At 36.9% G+C, this 27,394-nt stretch overlaps 8 protein-coding genes across 8 annotated transcripts; 7 read left to right on the top strand and 1 right to left on the bottom strand.

Annotated features, from left to right (window-relative positions):
- Positions 1 to 756: 756 nt before the first annotated feature.
- STH1 (RSC chromatin remodeling complex ATPase subunit STH1) lies at positions 757 to 4,743 on the top strand (the record flags this gene model as incomplete). The annotated part of the gene is made up of 1 exon (XM_003959319.1): positions 757 to 4,743. One exon carries the CDS (start codon positions 757 to 759, stop codon positions 4,741 to 4,743), a length of 3,987 nt encoding a protein of 1,328 aa, XP_003959368.1.
- A 389-nt stretch (positions 4,744 to 5,132) lies between these two features.
- On the top strand, positions 5,133 to 5,708 carry KAFR0J01670 (60S ribosomal protein uL6; the record flags this gene model as incomplete). The annotated part of the gene is made up of 1 exon (XM_003959318.1): positions 5,133 to 5,708. The coding sequence occupies one exon, from the start codon at positions 5,133 to 5,135 to the stop codon at positions 5,706 to 5,708; it is 576 nt and encodes a 191-aa protein (XP_003959367.1).
- An 811-nt stretch (positions 5,709 to 6,519) lies between these two features.
- On the top strand, positions 6,520 to 9,396 carry KGD1 (alpha-ketoglutarate dehydrogenase KGD1; the record flags this gene model as incomplete). Its single annotated transcript, XM_003959317.1, has 1 exon — positions 6,520 to 9,396. One exon carries the CDS (start codon positions 6,520 to 6,522, stop codon positions 9,394 to 9,396), a length of 2,877 nt encoding a protein of 958 aa, XP_003959366.1.
- A 286-nt stretch (positions 9,397 to 9,682) lies between these two features.
- Positions 9,683 to 10,570, top strand: AYR1 (acylglycerone-phosphate reductase; the record flags this gene model as incomplete). Its single annotated transcript, XM_003959316.1, has 1 exon — positions 9,683 to 10,570. One exon carries the CDS (start codon positions 9,683 to 9,685, stop codon positions 10,568 to 10,570), a length of 888 nt encoding a protein of 295 aa, XP_003959365.1.
- A 983-nt stretch (positions 10,571 to 11,553) lies between these two features.
- On the top strand, positions 11,554 to 12,873 carry SIM1 (putative glucosidase SIM1; the record flags this gene model as incomplete). The annotated part of the gene is made up of 1 exon (XM_003959315.1): positions 11,554 to 12,873. The coding sequence occupies one exon, from the start codon at positions 11,554 to 11,556 to the stop codon at positions 12,871 to 12,873; it is 1,320 nt and encodes a 439-aa protein (XP_003959364.1).
- Positions 12,874 to 13,555: 682 nt separating this feature from the next.
- POG1 (Pog1p) lies at positions 13,556 to 14,638 on the top strand (the record flags this gene model as incomplete). Its single annotated transcript, XM_003959314.1, has 1 exon — positions 13,556 to 14,638. One exon carries the CDS (start codon positions 13,556 to 13,558, stop codon positions 14,636 to 14,638), a length of 1,083 nt encoding a protein of 360 aa, XP_003959363.1.
- A 2,551-nt stretch (positions 14,639 to 17,189) lies between these two features.
- On the top strand, positions 17,190 to 18,902 carry KAFR0J01620 (MFS transporter; the record flags this gene model as incomplete). The annotated part of the gene is made up of 1 exon (XM_003959313.1): positions 17,190 to 18,902. The coding sequence occupies one exon, from the start codon at positions 17,190 to 17,192 to the stop codon at positions 18,900 to 18,902; it is 1,713 nt and encodes a 570-aa protein (XP_003959362.1).
- Positions 18,903 to 25,092: 6,190 nt separating this feature from the next.
- Positions 25,093 to 26,361, bottom strand: RPI1 (Rpi1p; the record flags this gene model as incomplete). The annotated part of the gene is made up of 1 exon (XM_003959312.1): positions 25,093 to 26,361. The coding sequence occupies one exon, from the start codon at positions 26,359 to 26,361 to the stop codon at positions 25,093 to 25,095; it is 1,269 nt and encodes a 422-aa protein (XP_003959361.1).
- Positions 26,362 to 27,394: the final 1,033 nt, after the last annotated feature.

Here is a 27,394-nt window from a genome sequence, read left to right as displayed (position 1 = left end):
ATTTAATTTTTGAAGGTTTTTTATAATTTGGTCCTTAAACCTATATTTCTTGACTAAGATTAAAATAATATGGAAACTAGGGAAACATGCTGTTCCCGATCTTCTTTATAAAACCAGTAAGCCTCTGTAGAAAGACGAATCACAAACGTATGCAACACCCCTCCCCCTGCATTTTGGAAGTACCTTCCCTCCTTGTCGCTGCAGTAAGAAGCATCAGAACAGTCCTAGAAAGCTGTTGGAAGAATAATAAAAAAGCCATCACCAGGCCATCGATAGACCACCTATGACTTGCAAACCCTCTGCAACAGAGGTTGCAGCAAATATCGATTGTTCTGTATCAAAGCAACTCGTTTTGTGCTTTTCTCCATAGCCGCCAATACCCACCGACGCTGCCCAAAAAGAAGAACCCACCTTACCAAAACAGATACCAGTTCTAACAACCATCTCGTCCTTCAACCACTGATACAAGCATATATAAACCAAAAGCCCAACGTCTTGCTTCTAATTCACTTTGAAACTCTCGCTGCACGTGACAGATGAATACCCGGATGTTTCTTATTTTTCTTGAATTTTGAAATCGCTCTCCAAAAAAAAAACAAGAGCAATATGGTTAAAACAACTTTCCAGTGAAAATATAAGATCTTATTAGACACGAAAAATTAATTTAACAGACGTTTTTATAAGAAAAAAAAGGTCAAGATCAAATAAGAAAAGGACTGTTTCTCTGTTTTAGTTTTCTATCTAATTCTTTCCAGCATGTTAGAGACAACTGTAGATGGTAAAACCATTCCGGATAATATAAGTACAAAAGAAGTTGAAACTGTACCGGTGATCAATATTCCATTACCGCAATCAAACGAACAATTAAATCAGTTGATCTATCGTTATAGAGCAATCACTAGCAATCCTAAGGATAATATTGTTGAAATCAGTGCCATAGAGAACGTATTGGCGAAGATTTCAAATGAACATGCCTTATACTTGAAAAATCTAAATGCACTAAGAGAGTCCATCACCAAGGTCGAATACGATAATGCTCAATTTAACAGACAGTTGTTAGCATTGCAGTTACTTGAGAAAGATTTAGATATTCCTGATCATCTCTTAATGGTGGAAGCTTTGGAAGACGTGGAAGAAAAAAAAGTTAATGGTGCTGTACCAAGTACTGATGCTAATCAATTAAAACAAATCAAACTATCACTTGATTTTACTGAAAATGCAAAGAATTTTGGTCTTTTGGACAGTTTCAGCAACAAACAATCGAAATTAGGTACTCAAAAGTTTGAAGACTTAATCTCTCAACAAATTGCTAAGAGAATTAATGAATTAGAAAAATTGCCTGCAAATTTGGGAACGTATTCACTCGATGACTCCTTAGAGTTCACTACAAAGGATGATTTACCGTCAAATATTCATAAACTAAAAATGAAAGCTCTCGTGGAGTTGAAAAGTTTGAAATTGTTGACCAAGCAGAAATCTATCAGGCAAAAATTAATCTCAAATGTTGCAAACCAATCCCATCATAGTATTTCTTCTTTGCGTGATTCTCCATTCACAGTCTCAGCTCAAAGATCAGTACAAGTTAGAAGTAAAGTTATCGTTCCACAAACGGCAAGAATTGCTGAAGAGTTAGAAAGACAGACTCTATTAGAAAAACGTAAGAAAGAAAGAAACCTTCATCTGCAGAAAATCCATAGTATTACAGATTTTGTTGTTGAAAGAAGCCAGGTCACTATGAGTAAGAGAGATCGTTTAATTCAAACGGGTAAGATTTGTCTATCCGCTCACGGTCAAATTGAAAAAGATGAACAAAGAAGAATTGAAAGAACAGCAAAACAACGTCTTGCTGCGTTAAAATCTAATGATGAAGAAGCTTATTTGAAATTGTTAGACCAGACCAAGGATACAAGAATTACCCAATTGTTAAGACAAACCAATTCTTTCTTAGACTCCTTGTCTCAGGCTGTTAGAGTTCAACAAAATGAAGCAAAATTAATGAAAGGTGAAGAAATCAGCCCCATCACAGATGAAGAAAGAGAAAACATCGATTATTACGAAGTCGCCCATAAAATTAAGGAAAAAATACCTAAACAACCTTCAATTTTAGTGGGCGGTACTTTAAAGGAGTATCAATTATTTGGTCTTGAATGGATGGTTTCTTTGTACAACAACCATTTAAACGGTATCTTAGCAGATGAAATGGGTCTGGGTAAGACCATTCAGTCCATTTCTTTAATAACTTACCTATTCGAAACTAAACAAGACCGTGGCCCTTACCTTGTTATTGTACCACTATCAACCATAACCAACTGGACGTTAGAATTTGAGAAATGGGCACCAAGTCTGAATACCATCGTTTACAAAGGCACACCGAACCAAAGGCGTATATTACAACATCAAATCAAAATAGGTAACTTTGACGTTCTATTGACAACCTACGAATATATTATTAAAGATAGATCATTGTTAGCAAAACATGAATGGGCACATATGATTATTGATGAAGGTCATAGAATGAAGAACGCACAATCCAAATTATCTTACACCATACAACATTACTATAAGACTAGAAACAGACTTATCTTGACCGGTACTCCTTTACAAAATAATTTACCAGAATTATGGGCATTATTGAATTTTGTTTTACCCAAGGTTTTCAACTCATCGAAAACATTTGAAGATTGGTTCAATACTCCTTTTGCAAACACTGGTTCACAAGAGAAACTAGAACTAACGGAAGAAGAAACGTTACTAATCATCAGAAGATTGCATAAAGTCTTGAGACCTTTCTTATTACGTCGTTTGAAGAAGGAAGTCGAAAAGGATCTACCTGATAAGGTTGAAAAGGTTATAAAGTGTAAGCTTTCTGGCTTGCAACAACAATTATATCAACAAATGTTGAACCATAATGCATTATTTTTTGGTGCTGGTGCCGAAGGGACCACTAAGACTGGTATCAAGGGTTTGAACAATAAGATTATGCAATTGAGAAAAATTTGTAATCATCCTTTTGTTTTTGACGAAGTTGAAGGTGTAATTAATCCATCTAGAGGTAATACTGATTTGTTATATCGTGTAGCTGGTAAATTCGAGCTGTTAGATCGTGTTTTGACGAAATTCAAGGCGACAGGTCATAGAGTTCTTATGTTTTTCCAAATGACTCAAGTCATGGATATCATGGAAGATTTCTTAAGAATGCGTAATCTGAAATATATGAGATTGGATGGTAGTACGAAAACTGAAGATAGAACTGGCATGTTAAAAGATTTCAACGCTCCAAATTCAGAATACTTCTGTTTCCTACTTTCAACAAGAGCCGGTGGTTTAGGTCTTAATTTACAAACTGCAGACACTGTTATCATCTTTGATACTGATTGGAATCCACATCAAGATTTACAAGCCCAAGATAGAGCTCATAGAATTGGTCAAAAGAATGAAGTTAGAATTCTGAGGTTGATCACCACCGATTCTGTGGAAGAAGTTATTTTAGAAAGAGCTATGCAAAAGTTGGATATTGACGGGAAAGTTATTCAAGCTGGTAAATTCAATAATAAGTCTACTGCTGAAGAACAAGAAGAATTTTTGAGAAGATTGATAGAAAGTGAATCGAGTAAAGTCGATGACGATGACCAAGCAGAATTAGACGATGAAGAATTAAATGAAATCCTGGCCCGTTCTGAAGAAGAGAAAATATTGTTCGATAAAATGGATCAAGAAAGAAAAGAGGAAGAAGAGAGATTAGCAAAGGCTAATGGTTTAAAGGAGCCTTTGCCAAGATTAATCCAGACGGATGAATTACCAGCTGTTTTCACAGAGAACATAGAAGATCATCTACAGACAGAACCAGTCGCAGTTGGAAGAATAAGGCAGACGAAGAGGGTCTATTATGATGACGGTTTAACTGAAGAACAATTCTTAGAGGCTGTAGAAGACGAAAGCGTTACTTTGGAGGAAGCCATCAAGAGGAAACGTGAATCTCGTGAAAAGAGACGCCGTAAAAAGGAAGATATTGATGAACTTGATGAAGAAAACCATGAGATTAGAACATTAGAAAATACTCCTGACGAAGTCCTCGACACATATAACGTAGTTGATGAAAAGAGTGTGGAAGATGAATCTCCAAAGAAAGTCAATGGAAGAAGCAGGACCAGGCCAACAAGAAAGAGAACTTCGATGGACTTGGTTGACACAACCGAGGATATTGAAGATCATGGAGTCAAAGCAGAAGGTTCTGCTACTATTGATGCTGAACCAGAAAAGAAGAGGCCTAAGTTCAAGATTACATTGAAACTGAAGGGTCAACAAGAAACTGAAGATAATGTCGTAGATGGTGGTGAAACTCCAATACCTGATGGAGATAAAAAGCCAAAAAATAGAAGTAAAAGTAAACCAAAGAGGGTCATATCAGGTGACATTAAACCTTTAGTGGAGAAGTTGTTGAATGACATGCGTCAACAATTGGATGAAACCGACGCTCACCCACTCACATCAATTTTTGAAAAGTTACCTTCAAAGAAACTATATCCGGATTATTACACATTAATCGAAAACCCTACTGCATTGGAGACAATCTTGAGAAATTGCAGGAAAGGTCTCTACAAAACCATGGACGAAGTGAAAGGAGAACTGAATATAATGTACAAGAATGCCAAATTCTACAACGAAGAAGGTTCATGGGTCTACAACGATGCTGACAAGTTGAATAAGTACACTGACGAATGGTTCCAAAAAAATGTTAAATAAATTTAGTTTCCATATGGTTTTATATATATATATATATATATATATATATATATTTATCAAGTTTATGTAATAATAGTAATAAGTATACACTTAATTGTTGCCTTACCATGGACCTCATCGGAACGGTAGCCTGTCTTTATGACCTACTGGACGATTTTCTTACTAGAGCACGTGATCATTTTCCGCTTCTATGAAACGGCCGCATAACAAAAAAAACAGACGAGATTTTGCATCCACGCAAGAAAAATTTTCTCGTTACGACGTTGAATATTTTTTATATAAATGGGAAGAAAATTTTTCAAATCCTGTTAGAAAATATTTCATTTCTATTCTTGTTGTGGTACTTTCGTATTTATTAATTTGATACTCGCTGTCACTAATCAACAATAATGAAGTACATTCAAACTGAACAATCTATTGCTGTCCCAGAAAACGTTACTGTAGCTATCAAGTCCAGAATTGTTAAAGTTACTGGTCCAAGAGGTACTCTAACCAAGAACCTAAAGCACATTGATGTTACTTTCAACAAGGTTAACGCTAGATTAATCAAGGTTACTGTCCACAATGGTGACAGAAAGCACGTTGCTGCTTTAAGAACCGTGAAATCTTTGATTGACAACATGGTCACTGGTGTTACCAAGGGTTACAAGTACAAGATGAGATACGTCTATGCGCATTTCCCAATCAACGTCAACACTATTGAAAAGGACGGTGCTAAGTTCATTGAAATCAGAAATTTCTTAGGTGACAAGAAGGTTAGATTGGTCCCAGTTAGAGAAGGTGTTGAAATTGAATTCTCTACCAATCAAAAGGATGAAATCGTTTTATCTGGTAACTCTGTAGAAGAAGTTTCTCAAAACGCTGCTGACATTCAACAAATCTGTAGAGTTAGAAACAAGGATATCCGTAAGTTCTTAGACGGTATCTACGTTTCCTCTAAGGGTGTTATTGAAGAAGCTATGTAGGCTTCGTTAATGTTTCTTCCATGGTTCATTCCATCTCTCCGTCCCTTCAATTTTATACCATATATATTCTGCATGTACTATCTCTCTTTGTCTGAGAAGTTCGCTTTCGAACTTCTTTTACGAAGCAGTAGTATCTACTGTTTCTACCGGGGTAACGTTACTAGTGCTCATTTAAATGAAGAGCCGTCCCTTTACGTTACTCTAAATTGACACTTTTTTTTGCTAACCACCAAACAGGCTATTCTGTAACTTTCTTTTCATCTTGTTATGACCTTGACTTGTCCTTTTCAAAAACTTAACGAGCGTCGTTTTGTATATTTGTAATGCAATATTTATTTGGGAAATCTTGTTTGCTTATTGACTAGCGAAGTTACATAACATCCTCTATTCCTGACTGTCCCTGAACTTTCGTGTATTGAATGATTCATCGAGATGAAAGCTTTCAACATAAGCCATTACGGCTGAAACTTGCTTTTCACCGACTCCGGGTATCATAACCAACCAATGAGCAAGTCCGCTTTGTATAACGGAAGTGATTATAAATATAACACTGAGAACAGCTACTATCATGACTATCATCACAGAAGACTCTCTTCAATAGTATAGGTTTATCTGGCTTCAAGAGGGAAATATAAGTACACTTCCAGATGCTGAGAACAACTACCAGGTTTTCTGCCAAACTCAGCTTTAGAAATGTACAAAAAAATTTTATTTAAGGAATACATTAAACTGTAGCATTGTTACAAGGAGATCCATAACAACAGGCACAGATACGTTCCTATCCACTTCTAATGTAAAATATATCGATGAAATGTATGAAGCTTGGCTCAAAGATCCATCTTCCGTCCATATTTCATGGAATGCGTATTTTAAGAATTTAAAGAATCCACAAATTTCGACAGCATCTGCTTTCCAAGCGCCACCTCCAATTATAGGAACTCCACAGGGCACGCAAGGCGCCCCAGTATGGTCTGCTCTTTCAGGATCCATGGATGATAGTGTGTCCTTACATTTGAAGGTCCAGCTTCTTTGTAGGGCTTATCAGGTTAGAGGTCATTTGAAAGCACATATTGATCCATTAGGCATCTCATTCGGAGATGATAAGACCAAGGATCTCCCTAAAGAATTAACTTTAGAGTATTATGGATTCAATGAAGGTGATTTAGATAAGGAAATAAATTTAGGACCCGGTATCTTACCAAGATTTGCAAATGATGGGAAGAAAACAATGAAATTAAAAGATATCATAGAAAATTTGGAAAAATTATATTGTTCCACTTATAGTGTCCAATACACTCACATCCCATCGAAGGCCAAATGTGAATGGCTTAGAGATAGAGTTGAGATACCTGAACCTTTTAAATACACAATAGATCAAAAGAGACAGATTCTGGATAGATTAATTTGGGCAACATCTTTTGAAACATTTTTATCTACTAAATTCCCAAATGATAAAAGATTCGGTTTAGAAGGATTGGAAGCCGTTGTACCCGGTATCAAAACTTTGATTGACCGAGCAGTTGAACTAGGTGTTGAAGACATTGTTTTAGGAATGGCTCACCGTGGTAGATTAAATGTCCTGTCAAATGTGGTGCGTAAACCAAACGAATCTATTTTTTCTGAATTCCAAGGAACAAGCACTCATAACCACATTGAAGGATCTGGTGATGTCAAATATCACTTGGGTATGAACTATCAGAGACCGACAACTTCCGGCAAGTATGTTAATTTGTCCTTGGTAGCAAATCCATCCCATCTAGAATCGCAAGATCCAGTGGTATTGGGCAGGACAAGAGCTTTATTGCATGCCAAAAATGATTTAGAAAATAAAACAAAAGCACTAGGTGTCTTATTGCATGGTGATGCAGCTTTTGCAGGCCAAGGTGTAGTATATGAGACTATAGGATTCCAAACATTACCTGAATATTCTACAGGTGGGACTATTCACATTATTACAAATAATCAAATTGGCTTTACCACCGACCCAAGATTTGCAAGATCGACACCATATTCTTCAGATTTAGCTAAAGCAATTGACGCACCAATATTCCATTGTAATGCTAATGATGTTGAGGCGGTTACATTTATCTTCAATCTTGCAACGGAATGGAGGAATGAATTCCACACAGATGCTATAATTGATGTTGTTGGCTGGAGGAAACATGGTCATAATGAAACTGATCAACCTTCCTTCACACAGCCTTTAATGTACAAGAAAATTGCGGAGCAACAATCTGTTATTGATGCATATACTGAAAAATTGATTGAAGAAGGGACTTTTTCGAAAAAGGATATCGATGAACATAAAAAATGGGTATGGGATCTATTCGAGAGTGCCTTTGCTAAAGCAAAAGATTATGTACCAAACGATAGGGAATGGCTTACAGCGGCATGGGAGAATTTCAAATCCCCTCTCGCATTAGCTACCGAAGTTTTACCTCATGAACCAACAAATGTTCCTGCAGAGACTTTACAAAATATTGGTGATACTATATCTTCGTGGCCTAAGGGATTTGAAGTTCATAAAAACTTGAAAAGAATTTTAACAAATAGAGGGAAGACTGTGACAAATGGGGAAGAGATTGATTGGTCTACAGGTGAGGCATTAGCCTTTGGCTCTTTGGTACTTGAAGGGCACAACGTCAGAGTATCTGGTGAGGATGTTGAAAGAGGTACTTTTTCTCAGCGTCATGCTGTGTTACATGACCAGAACTCTGAAGCTACTTACACTCCATTGCAACATCTAAGTGATAAGCAAGCTGATTTTTCTATTTGCAATTCCTCTTTATCGGAGTATGGTGTCATGGGATTTGAGTATGGGTATTCGCTAACCTCACCGGAATACCTAGTCATTTGGGAGGCTCAATTTGGTGATTTCGCCAATACAGGTCAAGTTATGATTGATCAATTTATTGCAGGTGGTGAGCAAAAATGGAAACAGCGTTCTGGTTTGGTGCTTTCGTTACCACATGGTTATGATGGACAAGGGCCAGAACACTCATCTGGCAGGCTTGAAAGATTCTTGCAGTTGGCCAATGAAGATGAAAGATATTTCCCAAGTGAGGAAAAACTAGCTAGACAACATCAAGATTGTAATGTCCAAGTCGTATATCCCACGACGCCGGCCAATCTATTTCATATCTTGAGAAGACAGCAACACCGTCAATTCAGGAAACCATTGATTTTGTTCTTCTCAAAGCAATTGTTGCGTCATCCATTAGCAAGATCTAATTTATCTGAGTTTACTGATGGCGGATTCAAATGGATTATCGAAGATACTGAACATGGTAAAAGCATTGGTACTAAAGATGAAACAAAGAAACTTGTCATAATGACGGGACAGGTGTACACTGCATTACATAAGAAACGTGCCAAGCTTGGGGACACAAGTACGGCATTTTTGAAAATTGAGGAGCTACATCCATTCCCATTTGCACAATTGCGTGACACAATCAATTCTTATCCAAATTTGGAAGAAATTATATGGTGTCAAGAAGAACCGTTGAATATGGGTGCATGGTCCTTTGTATCCCCAAGATTGATTACAACTTTAAAAGAGACTGATAAATACAGTGATTATATTGTAAGATATTGCGGTAGGAATCCAAGTGCCGCAGTTGCCGCAGGTTCTAAAGCCTTGCATAACGCAGAAGAAGCAGCGTTCTTGAAAGATGTTTTTGGACAATGATTGACTTAACAACTAGAAAGAATGCAAGGAGGAGAACTAGTCTTCTCTAGCAAGTAAATTTATATATTCCTTCTATATTTATGCCTCCATTTTCATTATTTAAACTGTTTAATGATGGTATGTTCCATTAAATCATTTTTCATGGAACCATGCCATCAGGTGAAAAAAGCGAAAAAAAAACGTACGTTGTGTAAAGACGTGGGGAAAAGGGATATATATATATATATACTACAATTGATTGTATCACAATCATTTTGGAGAATCAGCGAACCATTCAACTCGGTTAATGTCATCAAGTGCCCCACGTCAAAAAGTTGCTGTTGTCACCGGTGCCTCTTCTGGTATCGGATATGCTATTACCAGACAATTAGCCAAGCATAATTATCAAGTGTATGCTTGTGCAAGAAGACTAGAACCAATTGAAACGTTAGTTGATGAGTTTTCTACTACTCTAATTAAGCCATACAAGTTAGACGTTTCTAGTATGGAAGATATTATCAAGTTCAAAAACTTCTTGTCGGAGACCTTAAGGGAAGGCAAATTAGATGTGTTGTACAACAATGCTGGCCAAAGTTGCACTTTTCCCGCCTTAGATGTTACCGATGCAATGGTAGAGCAATGCTTTAAGGTGAATGTTTTTGGCCACATCAATATGTGTCGTGAATTGGCACAATTTTTGATTAACGCTAAAGGTACTATTGTTTTCACTGGCTCCACAGCAGGTGTTATTTCGTTTCCGTTTGGTAGCATCTATTCTGCTTCTAAAGCTGCTATCCATCAATATGCCAGAGGTCTACACTTGGAATTGAAGCCATTCGGTGTTAGAGTTATAAACGCCGTTACAGGTGGTGTTAGTACTAATATTGCTGATACCAGACCATTACCACAAGATTCAATTTACAATTTTGAAGAGGGTCAAGAAGCCTTTAAGGCCAGACAATTGATGGCAAAGAACAACCGTCCTATGTCAGCTGATGTGTACGCTGAAAAGTTGATGAACGACATTTTAAGCTCAAGAGATCCTCTAGATGTCTACAGAGGCACCATGTCCAGTATTTTATCTTGGGTTTCATTAATAGTTCCATATTGCGTTCTTGAGTGGGGATTAGTGAAGAAGTTCAAGCTCGAAAAAGTATTCGCTGTCTTAAAGAAAAAGGATGTCAAGAAAGATTAGTTCATAGATACATATAATTGTATAAACTTCTCCTCTGAATACGTATGAGCTGTGTCAAAAAAAACGTAACCTCAATTCGCTGCAAGTCCATCTGCTGATGCATCAATGAGCGTAGAATCGCTCAGAGACTGCCTCTTCTATTTTTATTTGATGTCTATTTCGCGGGCGATGCTGCGATGCATGTCGACGCACGATAATTACTATTCCTATCGTCGCCCATGTTTGTTTTGATTTCAAAAAATCGTACATATATAAGCAAACAAGAGCAAGATTCGCCTTTCCTACATTTGATTCCACTTGCTCATATGCCCAGAAGAAAGAACATTTTCCTCTAATCGATCCAACTTTTTTACGTTCCTTACTAAAATACCAACTATCTACGTTCCTTTATCCCATTTTGAAAATCATTCTAAAACCCGTTAATTCGCCATCAATTAAGTATGTTCCTGTTTCCTCCAATAAGAGCAATTGAGAAGAGTAGTAAGCCTTTGCCTTTTTCATTGATATTCCCACATCAAGAACAAAACGCCATGTTGCTGGCCAACTAAGCCAAAACTGTCATTCTCGAGCTCGAAGCCAGCTTTCTCGATATTTTCGCGCGACGCGTAAACACGAAAATATATTGTCTTTGCTGCGGCACTTTCTTCGTGGAAGGCCGAGCGAATTTTTTTTTGCTGGTTCGAGAGATTTACAGAAGGTGAAGAGTTGTGAGCTTGGCAGACTAAACGACTTCTCGAGGGAGAAACGTCACTCGGCTATGCAAGAAGAGGATCTCGAGAAAGCAAGAATATATATATGTATATTGTTTCGAGGTTCAATGAATTCTGGCTTTTGTTTTTTTTTGGTTCGAGTATGTGGGAAGGTTGACAAAAATTTCCTTATATTGCATACTACTTCTTCGGTTGTACTATTATTATTATCATCATCACAGACATTATTCTAACACGTTCTTTTTTATTATATATTCATAGACTGAAAGAAAAATGAAATTCGCTACTGTTGCTTCTTTAATCGGTTCTGCTGCAGTTGTTTCAGCTTTGCCGCACGCTATCGTCAACTCCGACGACTGTACAACTACTATCGATGGCCATCAACATAAGAGAGCCGTCGCTGTTGAATACGTCTACGAGACTGTTGTAGTGGACTCTAACGGTAACAGAGTTGCTGGTACCGGTGCTGCTTCCACTTCTACCACTGTCGCTGCCACTACTGCTACTACTAGCGCCTCCATCGATCTCGAAGAGGATGATACTACTCCAGTGGTTCACAATCCTTCTGCGCAAACCACTTCGGTTCTAACTTCATCCGTTAAGGAAGATACCACTTCTTCCACCGAATCAGCTGCTTATACGACTACGGCAGCTGAAGTTGCCGCTACCTCTTCTGTGGAAACTGCCGCCGCCGCCGCCACTACCTCTTCTATCGAAACGAGTGCTGCAGCTTCTACTTCCACCACCACTGCTTCCACTTCCACCCCTTCTGGTAGTATCTACGGTGACTTACAATCATACGTAGACCCAACAGAAACGTTCACTGACGGTACTGTAGCATGTAGTTCATTCCCATCCGGTCAAGGTGTCATCGCCTTAGATTGGTTAGGATTCGGTGGTTGGTCTGGTATTGAAAACTCAGATGGTTCCACTGGTGGTACTTGCCAGGAAGGTTCTTACTGTTCCTATGCTTGTCAACCAGGTATGTCCAAGACTCAATGGCCAGAAAGTCAACCATCTAGCGGTGTCTCTATCGGTGGTCTATTATGTAAAGACGGTTACTTGTACAAATCTAGTACCTCCAGCGACTACTTATGTGAATGGGGTGTTGATGCCGCTGTTGTCGTATCTGAGTTAAGCGATGATGTTGCCATCTGTAGAACTGATTATCCAGGTACTGAAAACATGGTCATTCCAACCTATGTCGAAGGCGGTAGCAGTCTGCCATTAACAGTTGTTGATGAAGACACATATTACATGTGGGAAGGTTCCAAGACCTCTGCTCAATACTATGTAAACAATGCCGGTGTTACTTATGAAGACGGTTGTATCTGGGGTACATCTGGGTCCGGTGTCGGTAACTGGGCCCCAATGAACTTCGGTGCCGGCTACTCTGACGGCATTAGCTACTTAGCTTTGATTCCTAACCCAAATAACGGTGATGCTCTGAACTTCAACGTCAAGATTGTCGCTTATGATGACGACTCTGTTGTTACCGGCGATTGTTACTACGAAAACGGTACATTTTCCAGCGAAGACGGTTGTACCGCTGCTGTTACCTCTGGTAAGGCCAAATTCGTCTTATACAACTGAACATTTTGAACTCTACAAATAGCTCTAACAAGCCCGTTCTTTTGGTTTTTTTTAAATAAAAGGTATATAAAATAAATAATTTACCATAAAAAACTTTCAAGACTCTCATGTACCATTTTAACTCTGTACATCACTCGTTGCCCTCCGTGGCCTCTAATATTGAAGTCTCACACATTCTTAAAGTTTTGTTTACCATTAGCTTCTATTAATAGAACTGTTTAGTGAAGCCGTTGATCTCTTGATTTTCTCTCACATTAAATTTCTCAATGCGAAAAGTTAAAGATCCTGAATTCCCTGTTTTAAAGAAGTTTCCCGGATCAACAAATTATTTTACCACGTTTAAACACAAGTGACAACATTACACTTTTTCTTTTTCCTGGTCGAACTTTTCGATAAGGTGATACTTTCTATCAAAACATTACATTTACGAGATCAAAGAAGTGGCTATAATAGTTACATTATAGATCGCATAACTTACAGGTAATAGCACCATTTGTTCTTCCTATTGATCACAAGTTAACGAAATCTACTGATTGAAAAAAAAGAAGTAGAGTGATCCAATAAAATATCTGTAGTCGCCACAGAATATTCTACTGGTCTCATATACGTACTTTTCTCCACTGATATTGTTTTGATTCCGATTACATTTTCTTTAATTTGATTATCACAAATTGTTTTGACTATGGTGAAGAGAAGTCATTCAGAAGATGCAAATGCATCTTCGGTGAAGCATAATGACGATGAGCAGACATTAGAAGAAAGTGCTGTCACAACAAGGCCCACAACTTCCTCCAGCATAAGCAGCATTAATTCGCTTTTGAACAAGAAGGCAAAAGATGATACAAACACTGCTAAAAAATCCCTTCGTATCGAAGTATTGAAAGAATTAGGAATTAAAGACATTGAGAAATTGGAGCCAATCGATCAAGATGTCTTTCACAAGTATGTTTCCATAAGATTGACACGAGAACGCAGGTCATTAGAAGAATTGCGTCAAGGTAATATAGAGAAATTAGATTCTCTAATAGATAAATGCATCAATAGTGAAAAATTCTCATCAGCATCTATGAACAAATTATTGGATATTATAGGAACCTCTAGAGATCAGCCTGATAGTTCTAATGACAAATTTTCCGTTTCACCAGTACCTAAGAAGAGAAAGCTAGAATCTCCACATTTATCAAGTCCAAGACATCTTATGTCGTATAAAGAAAATATCCCAACCTTAAACGAATCCGAAGAACTCCAGAATGAATCAAGACAATTCAAACTACCAGCTCCACATAATCAGGCATCAAACCAAGCGTATCTAGGCTATGCGACTGTGCCCCCTCCTAACGCATATCAGTCTCATGGGTCAGGAACCCCACAACATGTAAGATATGATAACAATGAGCCCCGTCAGCTATCTCCAAATGTAACCCCTGCACAATATTCTAATATGACACAATATGGTGCTCAATACCCACAACCTTTCTACGGCCAGGACATGAGACAGCCAGTCCTCGTTATGCAACGTCCACCTGCCGGTGAAACACCATATTTAAATCCTCCTCAGACGACGTTAGCACCAACGTCTCCCTATGGAAATGAACAATATTTCCCACCTAGTAGGAAACCCATCGCAAATCACAGAAGATCGCAAAGTGCGATTGTTTCGCTACCTTCTGACATGAGGCAACAACAAAATAGAAATCAACAGAATTTTCCCTCGAGGCCTGTCAATTTTTTAATCCATACACCTAAGCATCCCCCTCCTGCATAGCACCATATTTCCTGTAATCCTGCAAACTATGAATTTATACAATTTATCTATCTACCATTATCGATTTTTTTTTATTTGCTGTTTATTCTAAAATATGTAAAATCATCACAAAACTAACCATACCCATGCACATTGATCATGTAGATCTATATAAAAGAATTTCTTTCAAGAAAAGTAACAAAAATACAGGATAAACCCTTTTCTTTCTTACATAGATTGCAATGAAAAGGTAATCGAAGGTGGCTGCAGTGCCAGAGCGTATTCCATCAGCTTTTTCGGTATAAGATATAAATATCACCATTGTATTATGTCAAGTCTATATGCTTTTTTGAAATCCCTTTTTTTACCTAAAGATTGAATAGAGATTTCAACTGCCCTGATAACTGATAAACAGGCAATTGAATACTATGTGGACTCTAACAACAGAGTTGACATCTCGTTGTCAAGCTAACCAGGTCATCGGTCTTTCTTTTCGAGGATTTAACTTTCACCAATATTTATAAAAACTCGACGTGATATGCTCGACCCAACGAGATTTACGGAATCTCCTAGATTTCAATGGAAAAAGCCTTAACTTACATGGAGCTCACTGTTAAATCTCAGCCTGGAATGTTGATTATCGAAAGGAACGAAAGACCTTAATGACATTTTGAACGCTGCAATTGCATATAAAAACCTCACTAAGCCATCATAGGGCCCTTATTTATAGCTTGTGAACTAATTTCTTACTTTTTAGGTAGATTTTTATTGTTCTAAACTGGTATGAAAGAGCTTAGCTCGCTAAATCATTAAATTGCAGTATAGTTCTTTTAACCGATTACAAACCGCTCGTAACGACATAATATGATCAGCGAGAAGGGAAACAAGTAGAGCATACTGAATTGAAACAACGTTTTTCTTCTTCAATTAAATGCTTAGTCTATTAGTATGGACCAGCTTAGAGTGGATATCACCAGTACTTTTTGGGAAGATTTTGACAAATCTTAATTCACAGTCAGCAGAAATGTTATTGATCTTGTTTTAAATAAAGGATTTTATGATTTTAGATGTATTTTTGTATTGATGAAAGCACAGACATATGACCAATAGTAGATTTCTCGATACACTGTACTCTTTCATTGGAATGTTTTATTCTTGTTTCTTCCTACAGCATATAATGGAAAAGCGTAGTGATCATCGCAAGATAGAGGGAGCATTCTGCCAGTGACAAAAGTCCAAATTATAAATAACCAATTTGATACCATTAAATTTCAGGAATCTTCAAGATGTTGAATGGTATCATTACATTAAACCAGAATTCGGGTCAACAATTTTGCAAGATCATAACGCAACTTTTGGATAGACCATAGGTCTAGTACAGTGCAATACGCTATTCAAATTCCTTACATTGAAGAACAACAACGGCTAATGTTACAGGTATAATATAGTGCATAATTCGATGGCAACTACCAAAGCTTGCCTTAGCTCGTCGCTGCATCGCGATGAGCTAAAATGGCGATGATCATTTTACATCATAAATGCAAGGAGACCACTAATGCCGAATGCGGTGCGTAAAGAAAACCGATTCCCGGTGATCTCGGGACATTTCGACACTTTTCCCCGGATTCCGTCTAAAACGAGGAAACTGAACGAAAGAAGCGGTTGCACGTGCTGAATAATTCTTTTCTATGCAGCTTGTTGGGCATCTTCCTGTCAAAAACAGTCGTGGGTGGCTTATTTTGTGTCAAAATACTCTAAGAAGCTTCTTATGAAGCAAAAAAAAAAATCGCGCACAAACCTTACAATAATCGTGAAATCGGATCATATGATCGGTATTATTTTGAATAGAAATCCTATGTGCTCCTTCATATTGACCGCGTAAACACTAAGAGTTCATTCGATCACGTCAGAAGAGGCTGTTGCTGTTTTGTTTTGTTCCACGCCCTTTCTATTATACTTGCAATATCTGACCGTTCCGTTCCCGTTCTTTTCCTCTAGGTTCATTGACCTGAGGGATATTCATAGGCCGTCGGAAAATGTCGATCACCGTAGAAATTGTGTCAAATTTTGGCTATCATGACTTTCTTTTGCCTGCTCGCCCCACAAAAGAGTACTGGCCGTTCACCGATGTTCGGCAAATCTTCCCGAGCTCGGTTTTCCCTCTAAAAAAATGCTCGAAGAAAAAGACTTGGCACTTTTTTTTGCCTTTTTTTTTTCGGGTTCCTGTGAGAAAGGTGCCTACAAAGTAACACAAGGAAAAATATGTGCCTGTTCATTATAGGAACTTTTGTTTCTTTTTTGAAAATCCAAATATAGTAGAGATGGCCCTAACTCCTCGGATACTTGTATATATCTCATTAGATTACAATTGTTTGTAACATATATAAAGAGTAGCAGATAAGGTTTAATTATTCGGGAGTGATAAATAGCTGAACTGAAATAATATATGCTATTCTAAGATAAATTTTCATTACATTATTTAGCAGTTCAAAAGGCCAAGAAAAAAAAACAAAAACAGTACAATATAAAAAAAACTGCTTAGAAATACAAAAAACTCAGGGCTATTTACATCATGCAAGAAGTAACTGAATTTCATGATAAGGAAAGTTTTACCCTGGAGGGGGAAAATGTTACAGGTACATCATTTTCATCTCCGACAACCAATACTCCAAGATCTTCCTTCGACCACAAAATAGATGAGGGTGAAAGTTCGGAACCATTCACTGATGATAAAAGCAATACAGAACCGGAAGATGTTCCAGTACCGTATACCAGATTTGGTCCAAGGGCTAAGTTTGGTTTAGTTATGCAATGTGCATTCACTGGGTTTTTCTCATCAATTGCTGGTGCAATTTATTATCCGGTGTTAACTGTCATCGAGAAAAAATTCAGTATAACTGAAGAACAAGTCAATATTACAGTTGTGGTCTACTTTATTTTCCAGGGTTTATCCCCAAGTTTAATGGGTGGGTTAGCTGATTCTTTAGGTAGAAGGCCGGTCGTCTTATGGTCCGTCGTTATTTATTTCGGTGCATGCATTGGTTTGGCACTATCGCAAAACTACACTCAAATCATCATATTGAGATGTTTACAAGCAGCTGGTATCTCTCCAGTGATTGCAATCAATAGTGGTATAATGGGCGACGTTACCACAAAAGCTGAGAGAGGTGGTTATGTCGGATACGTTGCAGGTTTCCAAATTCTTGGTAGCGCTTTAGGTGCCTTGATTGGTGCTGCTTTATCATCTAGATGGGACTGGAGAGCTATTTTTTGGTTTCTAGCCATCGGATCTGGAGCTTGTGCTTTAGTATCCTTTTTCGTACTACCAGAAACTAAGAGAACTGTTGTAGGAAACGGTTCAATCCGTCCAAAACCAGTGTTTAATAGAGCTCCCATATTGTTGCTACCTTCTTTTCAAAAATATCTACATTTAGATAGCCCAGATTACGATAGTATGGAGCCAAAAGTCAAAATAAATTTATTGGCACCTTTCAGTATCTTGAAAATTCCAGAAATTGATCTTATACTGTTTTGTGCCGCACTACAATTTGCCTTATACACTGTTCATCAAACTGCTTTATCAACCGTTTTGAGTAAGGACTACGGCCTATCAGTTATGCATATCGGTCTTTGTTACTTACCAACTGGTATATGTACACTTCTTAGCGTTGTTACGTCAGGAAGATATTTGAACTGGGCATACAGAAGAAGAGTAAATGCTCACAATAAATGGTTGAAACAAAAGGAAATAGAACTTCTAGAAACACATAAGAATGATGCAAAAAAAGTTAAAGACATCCTAGAAACTGATCCCTATTATGCATTCAACTTATTCAGGGCAAGATTGCAGCCTGCATTTGTTACTTTAGTCATAAGTTCCAGCTCCTTCATTGCATTTGGTTGGTGTTTGAAAGTTAAAGCGCCATTAGCTGCAGTTTTAGTCACTAGTGGTTTCGCATCCTTATTTTCTAACTGTATCCTAACATTTTCAACCACATTAATAGTTGATCTGTTCCCCTCAAAGGCATCTACGGGAACAAGTTGTCTAAACTTATTTAGATGTTTATTATCCGCAATTTATATTGCCTGCTTGAGTAAAATGGCTATAAAGATGACATATGGTGGTGCTTTCACCTTTTTCGGTAGTTTAACTGGTCTTTCATCATTTTTATTATTTATTCCAATGAGAAAAGGTAAGCAAATTACTTTACGTAGAAGGCAGGAAGAGCAGCAAGCAATGGAGCAATACAAAAGAGAAAGAGAAAAAGCAATGGTGAAAGTTTAGACATTTTCAAGTTTCCTTTCTAACATTACATAGCGGATTCCGTTTTTCAGCATTTAAATAAGTAACATTAATAAGATAATAGTAATAAAAGAGTATTGTCATAAATAATAAGGCGGGTCACAGTTAAGGACATTATAAAAATATGTTGTATATAGAAGTACAGTAAAAAGTATTGTTAATTCCCAATAGCCATCGTTACTTCAATCTTAGTAAATTTATTTGTTGAAATCATCTGGACTGAAGATTATTATTAAGATAATTGTGTTGTCTTTGGTGCTGCAGAGGAATCTCGCAGGATTGTGTTTAGAATCAAAGCGGTTGAGCTAGAAACAGAGGGTTGACAACCTCAAACAATACCAAATTTTATCTATTTTATATCCATAGCTTTAATACAATCTGATAATATATTTTATTTGATAATGAAACTGCTGCCAATTGTGCTTCATTTTTTGCCCTTTAATAGTGTATATAGAATAGTAAAAAATTCCAAGCTTATTATAATTAGCAGCTGCTAGCACGGTTGACCTCATTTTTGTAAAGAAAGCTCACTGGAGAATAGTAGCAAAGAAGAATTAAGTACAAGATAATTTCAAGTCCCTGGGCATATATACAAACTTTACTTTAGACGGCCTATTAACTAGTGTAACTATCGAACAGTTTCTTTTAAAAGATTGACTAGGTAATAGCAAGTCGAAACATAATTAAATAAGTAGACAAGAGGGTGTTCAAACAAGATTTCTTTGGTTGCAACAGGCATTAATTTTCTTTCAATCAGGGGTTGAATGTAAGTGAACATCTATTGGAGTCCCAAGAATGTAGCCAACGAGAGTTTTTCTTGCAAGTTTGACTTCCTGAAGCTACCGTAAATTTACAACCACATTTCCCATCACTGGTCGAACTACGTACGAACTTGATGGAGAAGAACGTATAGTAAGAAGGATATTGCCTTGTCACGTGCAGGCTTTCCTACATTTTTCTCAGAACAGCCAAGAAATATTTTGAGATAGCGCGCGCTTACACTAAGTTCGTCTCAGCCGCCATTTTTTTGTTGCCAAACAGGATTTCTCCTGTATACAGTTCCTGAAATAGGCACGGGTTTATCAAATGGCACTAGTTCATAAAGAACACTGATGCTTATTATGGTGCCATTGTTCTTTCATGAACATACATTATTTCTTTTTGGGATGCAAGGATAACCATTTCGTCAACGCTTCGTAGTCTTGTCTAAACAATGCGAACATCAGTAAATCACTCTCAATGAGTCTTACGTTGAAAAAAACAAAAGAAAAAGGAGAAGGGAAACAAACTTTCCAGAAGGGTTCGCTGAGTTTCCTCACTTGTATTATTTACAGTTAATGTTGGAAGTGTTGGGTTCCTTTGGCTACACTGATATACACCTTGCTTGAGAATGGTCGTAGTCTCTCGTGAAAAGCCACAAACATGCATCTATTTAATTTTTTCTTTCCTTCGTTGTCGCCAACGACAATGTTAGGGCCTACTTCGGACAGAAAAGAAAAAAAAGCAAGCACGCTTCTCTTTCCATAAAAAGATCTGATTTCAGCACATGCTGACGATAACAAACGAAATTTCCCCTTTGCTTGACAGGTGTCTCAATATTATAGGAAATTATTGTTTGTTATTAACTTTACCTAATGCGTTTTCTTCAAAACCTTAGTTTAATACTGTAAAAGGTAAGAAAACTAGTATGTATGTAACATGTATAATGCAGGTACCAGAAGCGAGGCCTGCATGAAAGTTGGCTAAATCTTATGACTTCGCCAGCCATTTTTCTACGGCTGTGTATTAGGTAAGTGAACATCTCTAAAGTAGTTGGGCATTGTCAAAGCATAAATTGAGGCCTGTACAAATAACTTTGAAAGAAGGATTATTCATCAAAGAAAAGAAAACTCCATGTAAAGGACCTCTCTGCCACAGTGTCGTAATGTATGGCGTGTAGCGAGGATATATCATTGCGGTTCTTGTTGTAGCACCTGCATGAGATTTGTAATTCGAAAATATTTTCAGCAACAAAAATAACATGCCAGTTGGCTAAGTGCAAACCATCTAGGTCTTCGGAATATAGTACAGCAACTATGGCAACACCAACGTGTCTCATATGTTGCTGACATGGAGAGTGTATCTTATTGGGTTTAAGAACTAGAAGAAAATCGTTCTAGTTCTTCTTCAAAAGAACGGTTGCAACTGACTAAACCTAAGTTAACTATTCATGATATGACTCCTCACAAATGAGACGCGTATAAGTAAGATACCACAACCTCAAACTCGTTAGCACGTGGAGTATCTACCATTCCTCCTCAAACGTAGCCAGAAAAGAATGCGCAAATAAACGAAACGCTGTCAGCGACCTCCTCGAATTATAGAAAAGAGTCGCATACATTTAAAAAGATTTTATTGAAATGAAAGAAGTCACTTGTAGGAAAAGGATTATTCGAGTGGACAAAGTTGATTATAACAAATATTCTTCGGTCGTTCTAGATTAAACGACAACCCTTTAAAGATTCTTTCATTTTCAACTGGTTTGAAAATAAAATGAGAGTGATCGATAAATCGTCCAACTCGTGAATTTTTCACTATTTTGTTAAAACGAATGAAAAGAAAGCAGTGTGGAAATGCTCCTCAGTACAATGAGGAAGAGACGCATAAACGTGTGCTGTTCCTCTCACTCCTCGAGCTTTGACTAGAAACTTTTAAATCGTCCAAACTTTTATGGGGAGGATATACCAATATGACCCGCAAACTTATGAGTGCTGTCAAATGTTGCGAACATTCTTAAATGTTTAATTGCGTGTAATACTCTGAGTAGAAGATATGAAAGAAAGACTAGATAGCGTTAAGCACAATGAGCAACATGTTCAAGATCAACAAAAATTTTACCACGCCAGAAACAATTTTTTTAAGCAAAAGATCCTTGAAAGAGAAACATCCCAGGAACCAGTGTTAATTTACGAAAGAAATACTGAACTAATGAGAAATATTTGTAACAAATATCGCTACTGAGGAATCAATAACATCCTAGTTCCTCAGCCAATTTTGAAACATATTTTTTTCTTATGTGCAGTATTTTTTCCAAATGTCCTATGGTTTCTTTTTCATGTATAAAAAAGCAGCCGGTATAGAAGTTTTCTTTCGTTACTCTAAGCATGAACGATTCCTCCCTAGAAAAGGATATCTTGAGACCAACGTGTACTGGAGCTTTGAGAATGAGCAGTTCTTTCTGTCTCAAATAAATGAACAGTATAGTTTTGATGTGTAACCTACAAAAAACTAGCGCCATTTGTAAGTATTAGTTCAGCCACCAACTTTCCCTCAGCACCATTCTTTAGAAAGAAAACAACGTTTATCATTCATTGAGATGTTGATGGTATGGAAACAAAAACCTTGTGACGAGGGATATTATAGCCATTTTCCTCTTCAAGCCAGTTTCCATGAAAAAAATAATTGAAGTCGATTAAATTAACAAAAGGTATAACACTTAAAGCAGGAACTCTTCATCATAATACCGTTCTTTTCGAGAATGGGGACTATTCGGTCTAAATGGTTATGCTTGGGAAACTTTTTCCGTGCACTCGGAAATTAATTCATTTGATAATAACTTTTAATATTAATTTAAAATGAAATTGTTCATCATTTAGGAAAAGGGCTTCGTCAATTGTATTTTTTTTAGAAAAATTTCTGATATAAAACTTGACTTTTATCATCGAAATAAGGTATTTCTGGATGCAAAAGCTTCTAACCATATCTGGTATTTCATAGTGAAGACTGTTTCACACACGCTTTTCAAAAACAATATGTGCAGAGCCTTTGGATGGACATCAAGCGTAATTTTATCTTTTTTTAAAAAAACACTTATTAAGGCTGAAAAAACCGATTTTCTGTTGAAAACGCAGTAGTCCAATTTAATAAATACCGGTGTAATAAAAGCTGACTGTTTATCTATACCTAGTCAAACGTTATGGTGAGCTGATTGCTGTGTTCCTAGTTTAGGCAGATTATACTGCATAAGAGATCCATGCTTTTTCTCCGTTATGTCTTTTCCTCGCGTAAATGCTGCATGCAGTCTGTCATCTCGGTGCCCGCAGGAAAAAAGTCAAGATTTAGCTGCAATCTCATGGTCACTGGGGTACTCAATGCTTAGCAGTGGCCAGATGGCTCGGTTGGATGCTTTATAGATGCCCAGCTCAGATAGTCACTTGTATGAACATTTTGTTTGGTTTTTATCGGGATAAAAAATCGCTATTTTCTGTTCAAAATTTGGACAATTGTTTACTTCACCTGGCTTTTTCATGCTTAAACATTGACCATCCCAAAAGATCTGACCCTTTTATTATTCCCCTCAATGGATATGGGGTCTTCAAGTCTTCATTTGCAAAACCAACATATTCTAGATAAGTCACATCACGATTCTTCTTGACAATTTACTGATATTTGGCTTCTTGAATAATGTTTCATCTTCCATGAGATCTGATACTGTTGGTTAGAGTATTGGAATATTATGCCAACATATTTATATGGGATTTTCAAATTTGTATCGAGATTCCTCAACCTGTATTAACAAAGGCCCTCGTCACAACCGGCCAGTTCAAGGATGGTGTTTATTTGCTATATTTTTTCGCTCCTGAGAAAGAGCATTCGACGTAGTTTGGACTCATAGTTGTTTATCAAACATGGACACTGGTTTCAGCTGCGTTAGAAAAATACAATACATGAGATTAACCAAATATAAGAACTTTCAATTCGGTTGTTCGTGCTTTTTTTTTCGCTGGTACAAAGTCTTGTTTCTGTTCATATAATAGAGAAAGCCATGAATATCAATATGCCTTTTCTAGATCTCCTGATGTTATGAAAGAATGTTTCAGTGGTTTAAAGTTTGGAAAATTTTGTACAGAAAATGCATATGGCAGAAAATAAAGCCATTACATAGAAAAGTTTACTTTTAGACGGTAACATCTAAGATGAGACCCATGAGTTCCACTGTTATCGTCAAGTGAAGAAAAGCTTGCATACAAGAAAGTCAAGCCTAATTCGTAAATATTGTACCATGACCGTTGCTATTTTTTCATCTTGTTGATGTTGTACCTACTCTGAGCCCGAGCTTCTTTCACAATTTGATGCAGACATCTAAGGTTCTTTGAACCGTCCGTTCAAGAAAGAGAAAAGCGGCAGGCACAGAACTGTTCTGCTAGGGCTTGTTTGGAGAAGAGAAACGGCACGAGGGCACAACAACTCCCTCTGAAGTATTTTCTAACTGATGGTGGATGTATCGTCTCTGCACGAAGTACCGCACGTGCAGTTTCGTACTTATTTTGAACCTGCTTCCATTTTAGTCCCAGGCAGGCACCGCTAGCCAAGAAAAGATGTGACTTTTCCTGATGCTACTGGGGGAGGGGTTTTTCTTCCTTCGAAGGATCACAGGAGAGACAGAAGAAGGCACCTCGTAAGTGAAGCTTCATAGCTTCCCATCAAAATGCACGGTGAGACGACTTTCAATTCTGGAGTGGCTCTTTAGACTGCAAATGCATTTTAATGTGGGTTTCTCTTTTTCAGAATCTTCTTTGCTTCTGATATGTTAGATTTAGGTGAAACTGAGTTAAGATCTTCTACTTTTCTTGGTTTACTCTTGTCATCAGAATTTAACGAGTTCTGTTTTTGAGCATATGACCATTTTATTATAGACCGCTTGGTACGTTTTTGCTGATTTTTTCCTCGATGCGTACTGTCCCAAGGCATCTTCATTAAAAGTGATCCTCATTCACCGATTCCATAGACATTGTGATTGTTATCTACCTATATTAGTTGTAATAATACTTAGATCCATGTATTGATGGAAAACAGTACATTACGTCAGCGTGGCCATCCATTCAAGATGGATGTGTTTTTAACTTGTTAAGCTCAGAACAAACAGGCCGCATATTTCTTATTTTCCAATTATAAGAATGACTCTTTCGAGAAAGTTCCCAGTTTACTTCTCAAAAATTTGATTACTGATTCAATTTTCTCCAATGTATCCTCATTAAACGTGATTTATCTTTACTATTTATAAATTTTGAATACTTACGAATATTTACACCCAGCAACTCTTAGCTGAGGCTGATTAAATTAAACAATTACAGAGAAAATGATGAAGTAACACTATTGGGAGAATCAGTAAACAGTTTTTTCTTTGATTTTCTTATTTCTCAATACGTTTTTCTTTGTGATCATCGCTGTCAAGGCCATTATTATTATTCTTATTGTTCTCGTCAGAAGACTGAACCATAGTATAAAGGTTTTGTAGTATATTTCTGTGACTTTGGGTATTGTCGTCCAATGAGTTCAGTACTCTTCTTACTGAATATAACTCTGAAGTTAAAGAGTTGACCTGTGCCTGCAAAGAATCCACTTGATTTTTAAAATTACCGACCATATTGTATAATGATTGGTACATGTTATGCATATATTGTATTTCATTTTCTGGCAATCCATTGAGGCTTTGGGCCGCTTCATTTCGTCGTTGAATAGGTTCTCGTATTCTTTTGAACGGGTTCTGTGAATAATCAACAGTTTCTGTTGACGTACATACGTTTGGCAAATTAGTCAACTCTCCACCACTTGGCGTTGTTTGTTGCATGGACCTAGAATAGTGTACAAATTCTGACAGATTGCTATTACTTCTATTACCAGTATTGTTATTATTGCCGTAGCCATTTTCGGATGGATTTTGAAGGGCAAAATCAGTAGTATTATCAGTATGATTATTAAGGTTGTATGGTGACTCGCTTTTTAGATTAATATTATCTTGAGCGTTATGATGATTCGACTGATCAGGACTGTTTACTGACTTTGAACTCAATTTTGAATGCGATCTTAGTACAATATTTCCATTGTGGAAGCGGAATGTATTTACAAGTTTTAGAAGTAAATATTGTAAGTCAGCAAACTTTACACCCTTTATTGAAGATTCTTTTAGTTTGGTTGCCTTGCTAAAAAGAACTTTGAACCTATCATGGCACTGTCTAGCATTTCTTTCGTACCTATGTTCCTCGTGTAATATTTTAGATATTTTTAACCAGAAATTTTTCATTGGTTTGAAATATTCTACGTATGTTAATAAGAGGGAATGGTTTAATATTACGGTAAGAAAGGCAATGTCCTCAGCCTCTTTCCACTTTTTTCTGGTTTGTTTGTTATTACTGCTGCTAGGAGCTGTCATTGGTGACATTCCGTAAACTGTCGAAGTTTCACTATTGCTATTTGTAAAAGTATTGTTTTCTTCAATTGAATTGATGCTATTGGTATCCGGATGAAAATAAGCATTCATCATTGAAGGATTGTTCCCATTAACAATTTTGTTGCCATCTTTCTGTATGCTATCATTGAAGTTTATCTCAGAAATTATATGGTTTGAATCTATACTCTCTTCGTCTTCACCAGCAGAGAATTTCGATTCATACAAATTCATGGTCAATTAAAACTTATCGAACTCTTTTAAAAAAATATGGTGATAATTAATTATTAACGAGAATATATTAATGAGGAGAACAGTATTGAATTAATTTCTAGGTGTGTCGATGTTCAAAGTTCAAGCTTCTTTTTTTCGTTATTTTTTTTTTTGCTGGTCTAGCCTCTCTTTTTTCTGGAAAACTGTTGTACTAATTACCTTTATCTATCAATCATGGACCAACGATTTGGAGACTATGAGTTGAGAAAAGTGAATAAAAAACGTTTGAACGTTAATTTCAATTTTCTGTGTAATATATATGGTGTCAAATTTAAAATTTTCTCAATTTTTCGGTATGCATACACTATATTCTTATATTTTGGCCCTTCAGTTTTTTTCAAGTTTATATAGCACGCAGGTAATAAATTACTTCATGTAAGCGCAACAATGAAACTGAAAAGAACTGAGAGGAAGGAAATGAAACTGAGAAAAACTGTAATTTTTCTCTGGGTAAGAGTATATTTGAATATAAGAGTGCGTTGCGAGAAACTAGTAGTGATAAATCTTGAAAGAATTTAAGCTCCGCAGGACTGCCAGGTCTGTTAAAGAATGTAACTTGCACGATAAAATATAAGAGGAAGAAAATGAAGAGAAAGAGTTTAAGAAATTATAAAATACACTTACAAGATGTTTAAAACGATGAGAGCATTGAATGACGTCAAAATGTGTAGTTTTTATCTTACATAGGTAAGTGCAAATGAGTAACACGCGACAGAGTACCAAATTTTTTTCTAAAATTTTTTTTAGTTTGCCTTTGATAGTTTTATTTACTTCCACATTCTGAGTACTTAAAATGCCATTTTGCGTTTCCACAAAGCCGACTTTACCTTCCTTTTATGCTATTAAAGTTTTACTTGGCTACTTTTAAAGGACTATCCGCATGCCTTATTTTCTCTGTGGGCATCAAAAAGTTTTTTCACTTTCTAATTACACAGAGCTCGATGCAGGAAAATTCTCAAACTCGAACGACAGGCACTGGAACTCCTATAAAAAC

The sequence above is a fragment of the Kazachstania africana genome, chromosome 10 (genome assembly GCF_000304475.1).
Source record: "Kazachstania africana CBS 2517 chromosome 10, complete genome".
NCBI classification, from domain to species: domain Eukaryota; kingdom Fungi; phylum Ascomycota; class Saccharomycetes; order Saccharomycetales; family Saccharomycetaceae; genus Kazachstania; species Kazachstania africana.
The sequence above is the reverse complement of the archived record's forward strand: the minus strand, read 5'-3'. Positions and strand labels throughout refer to the sequence as shown.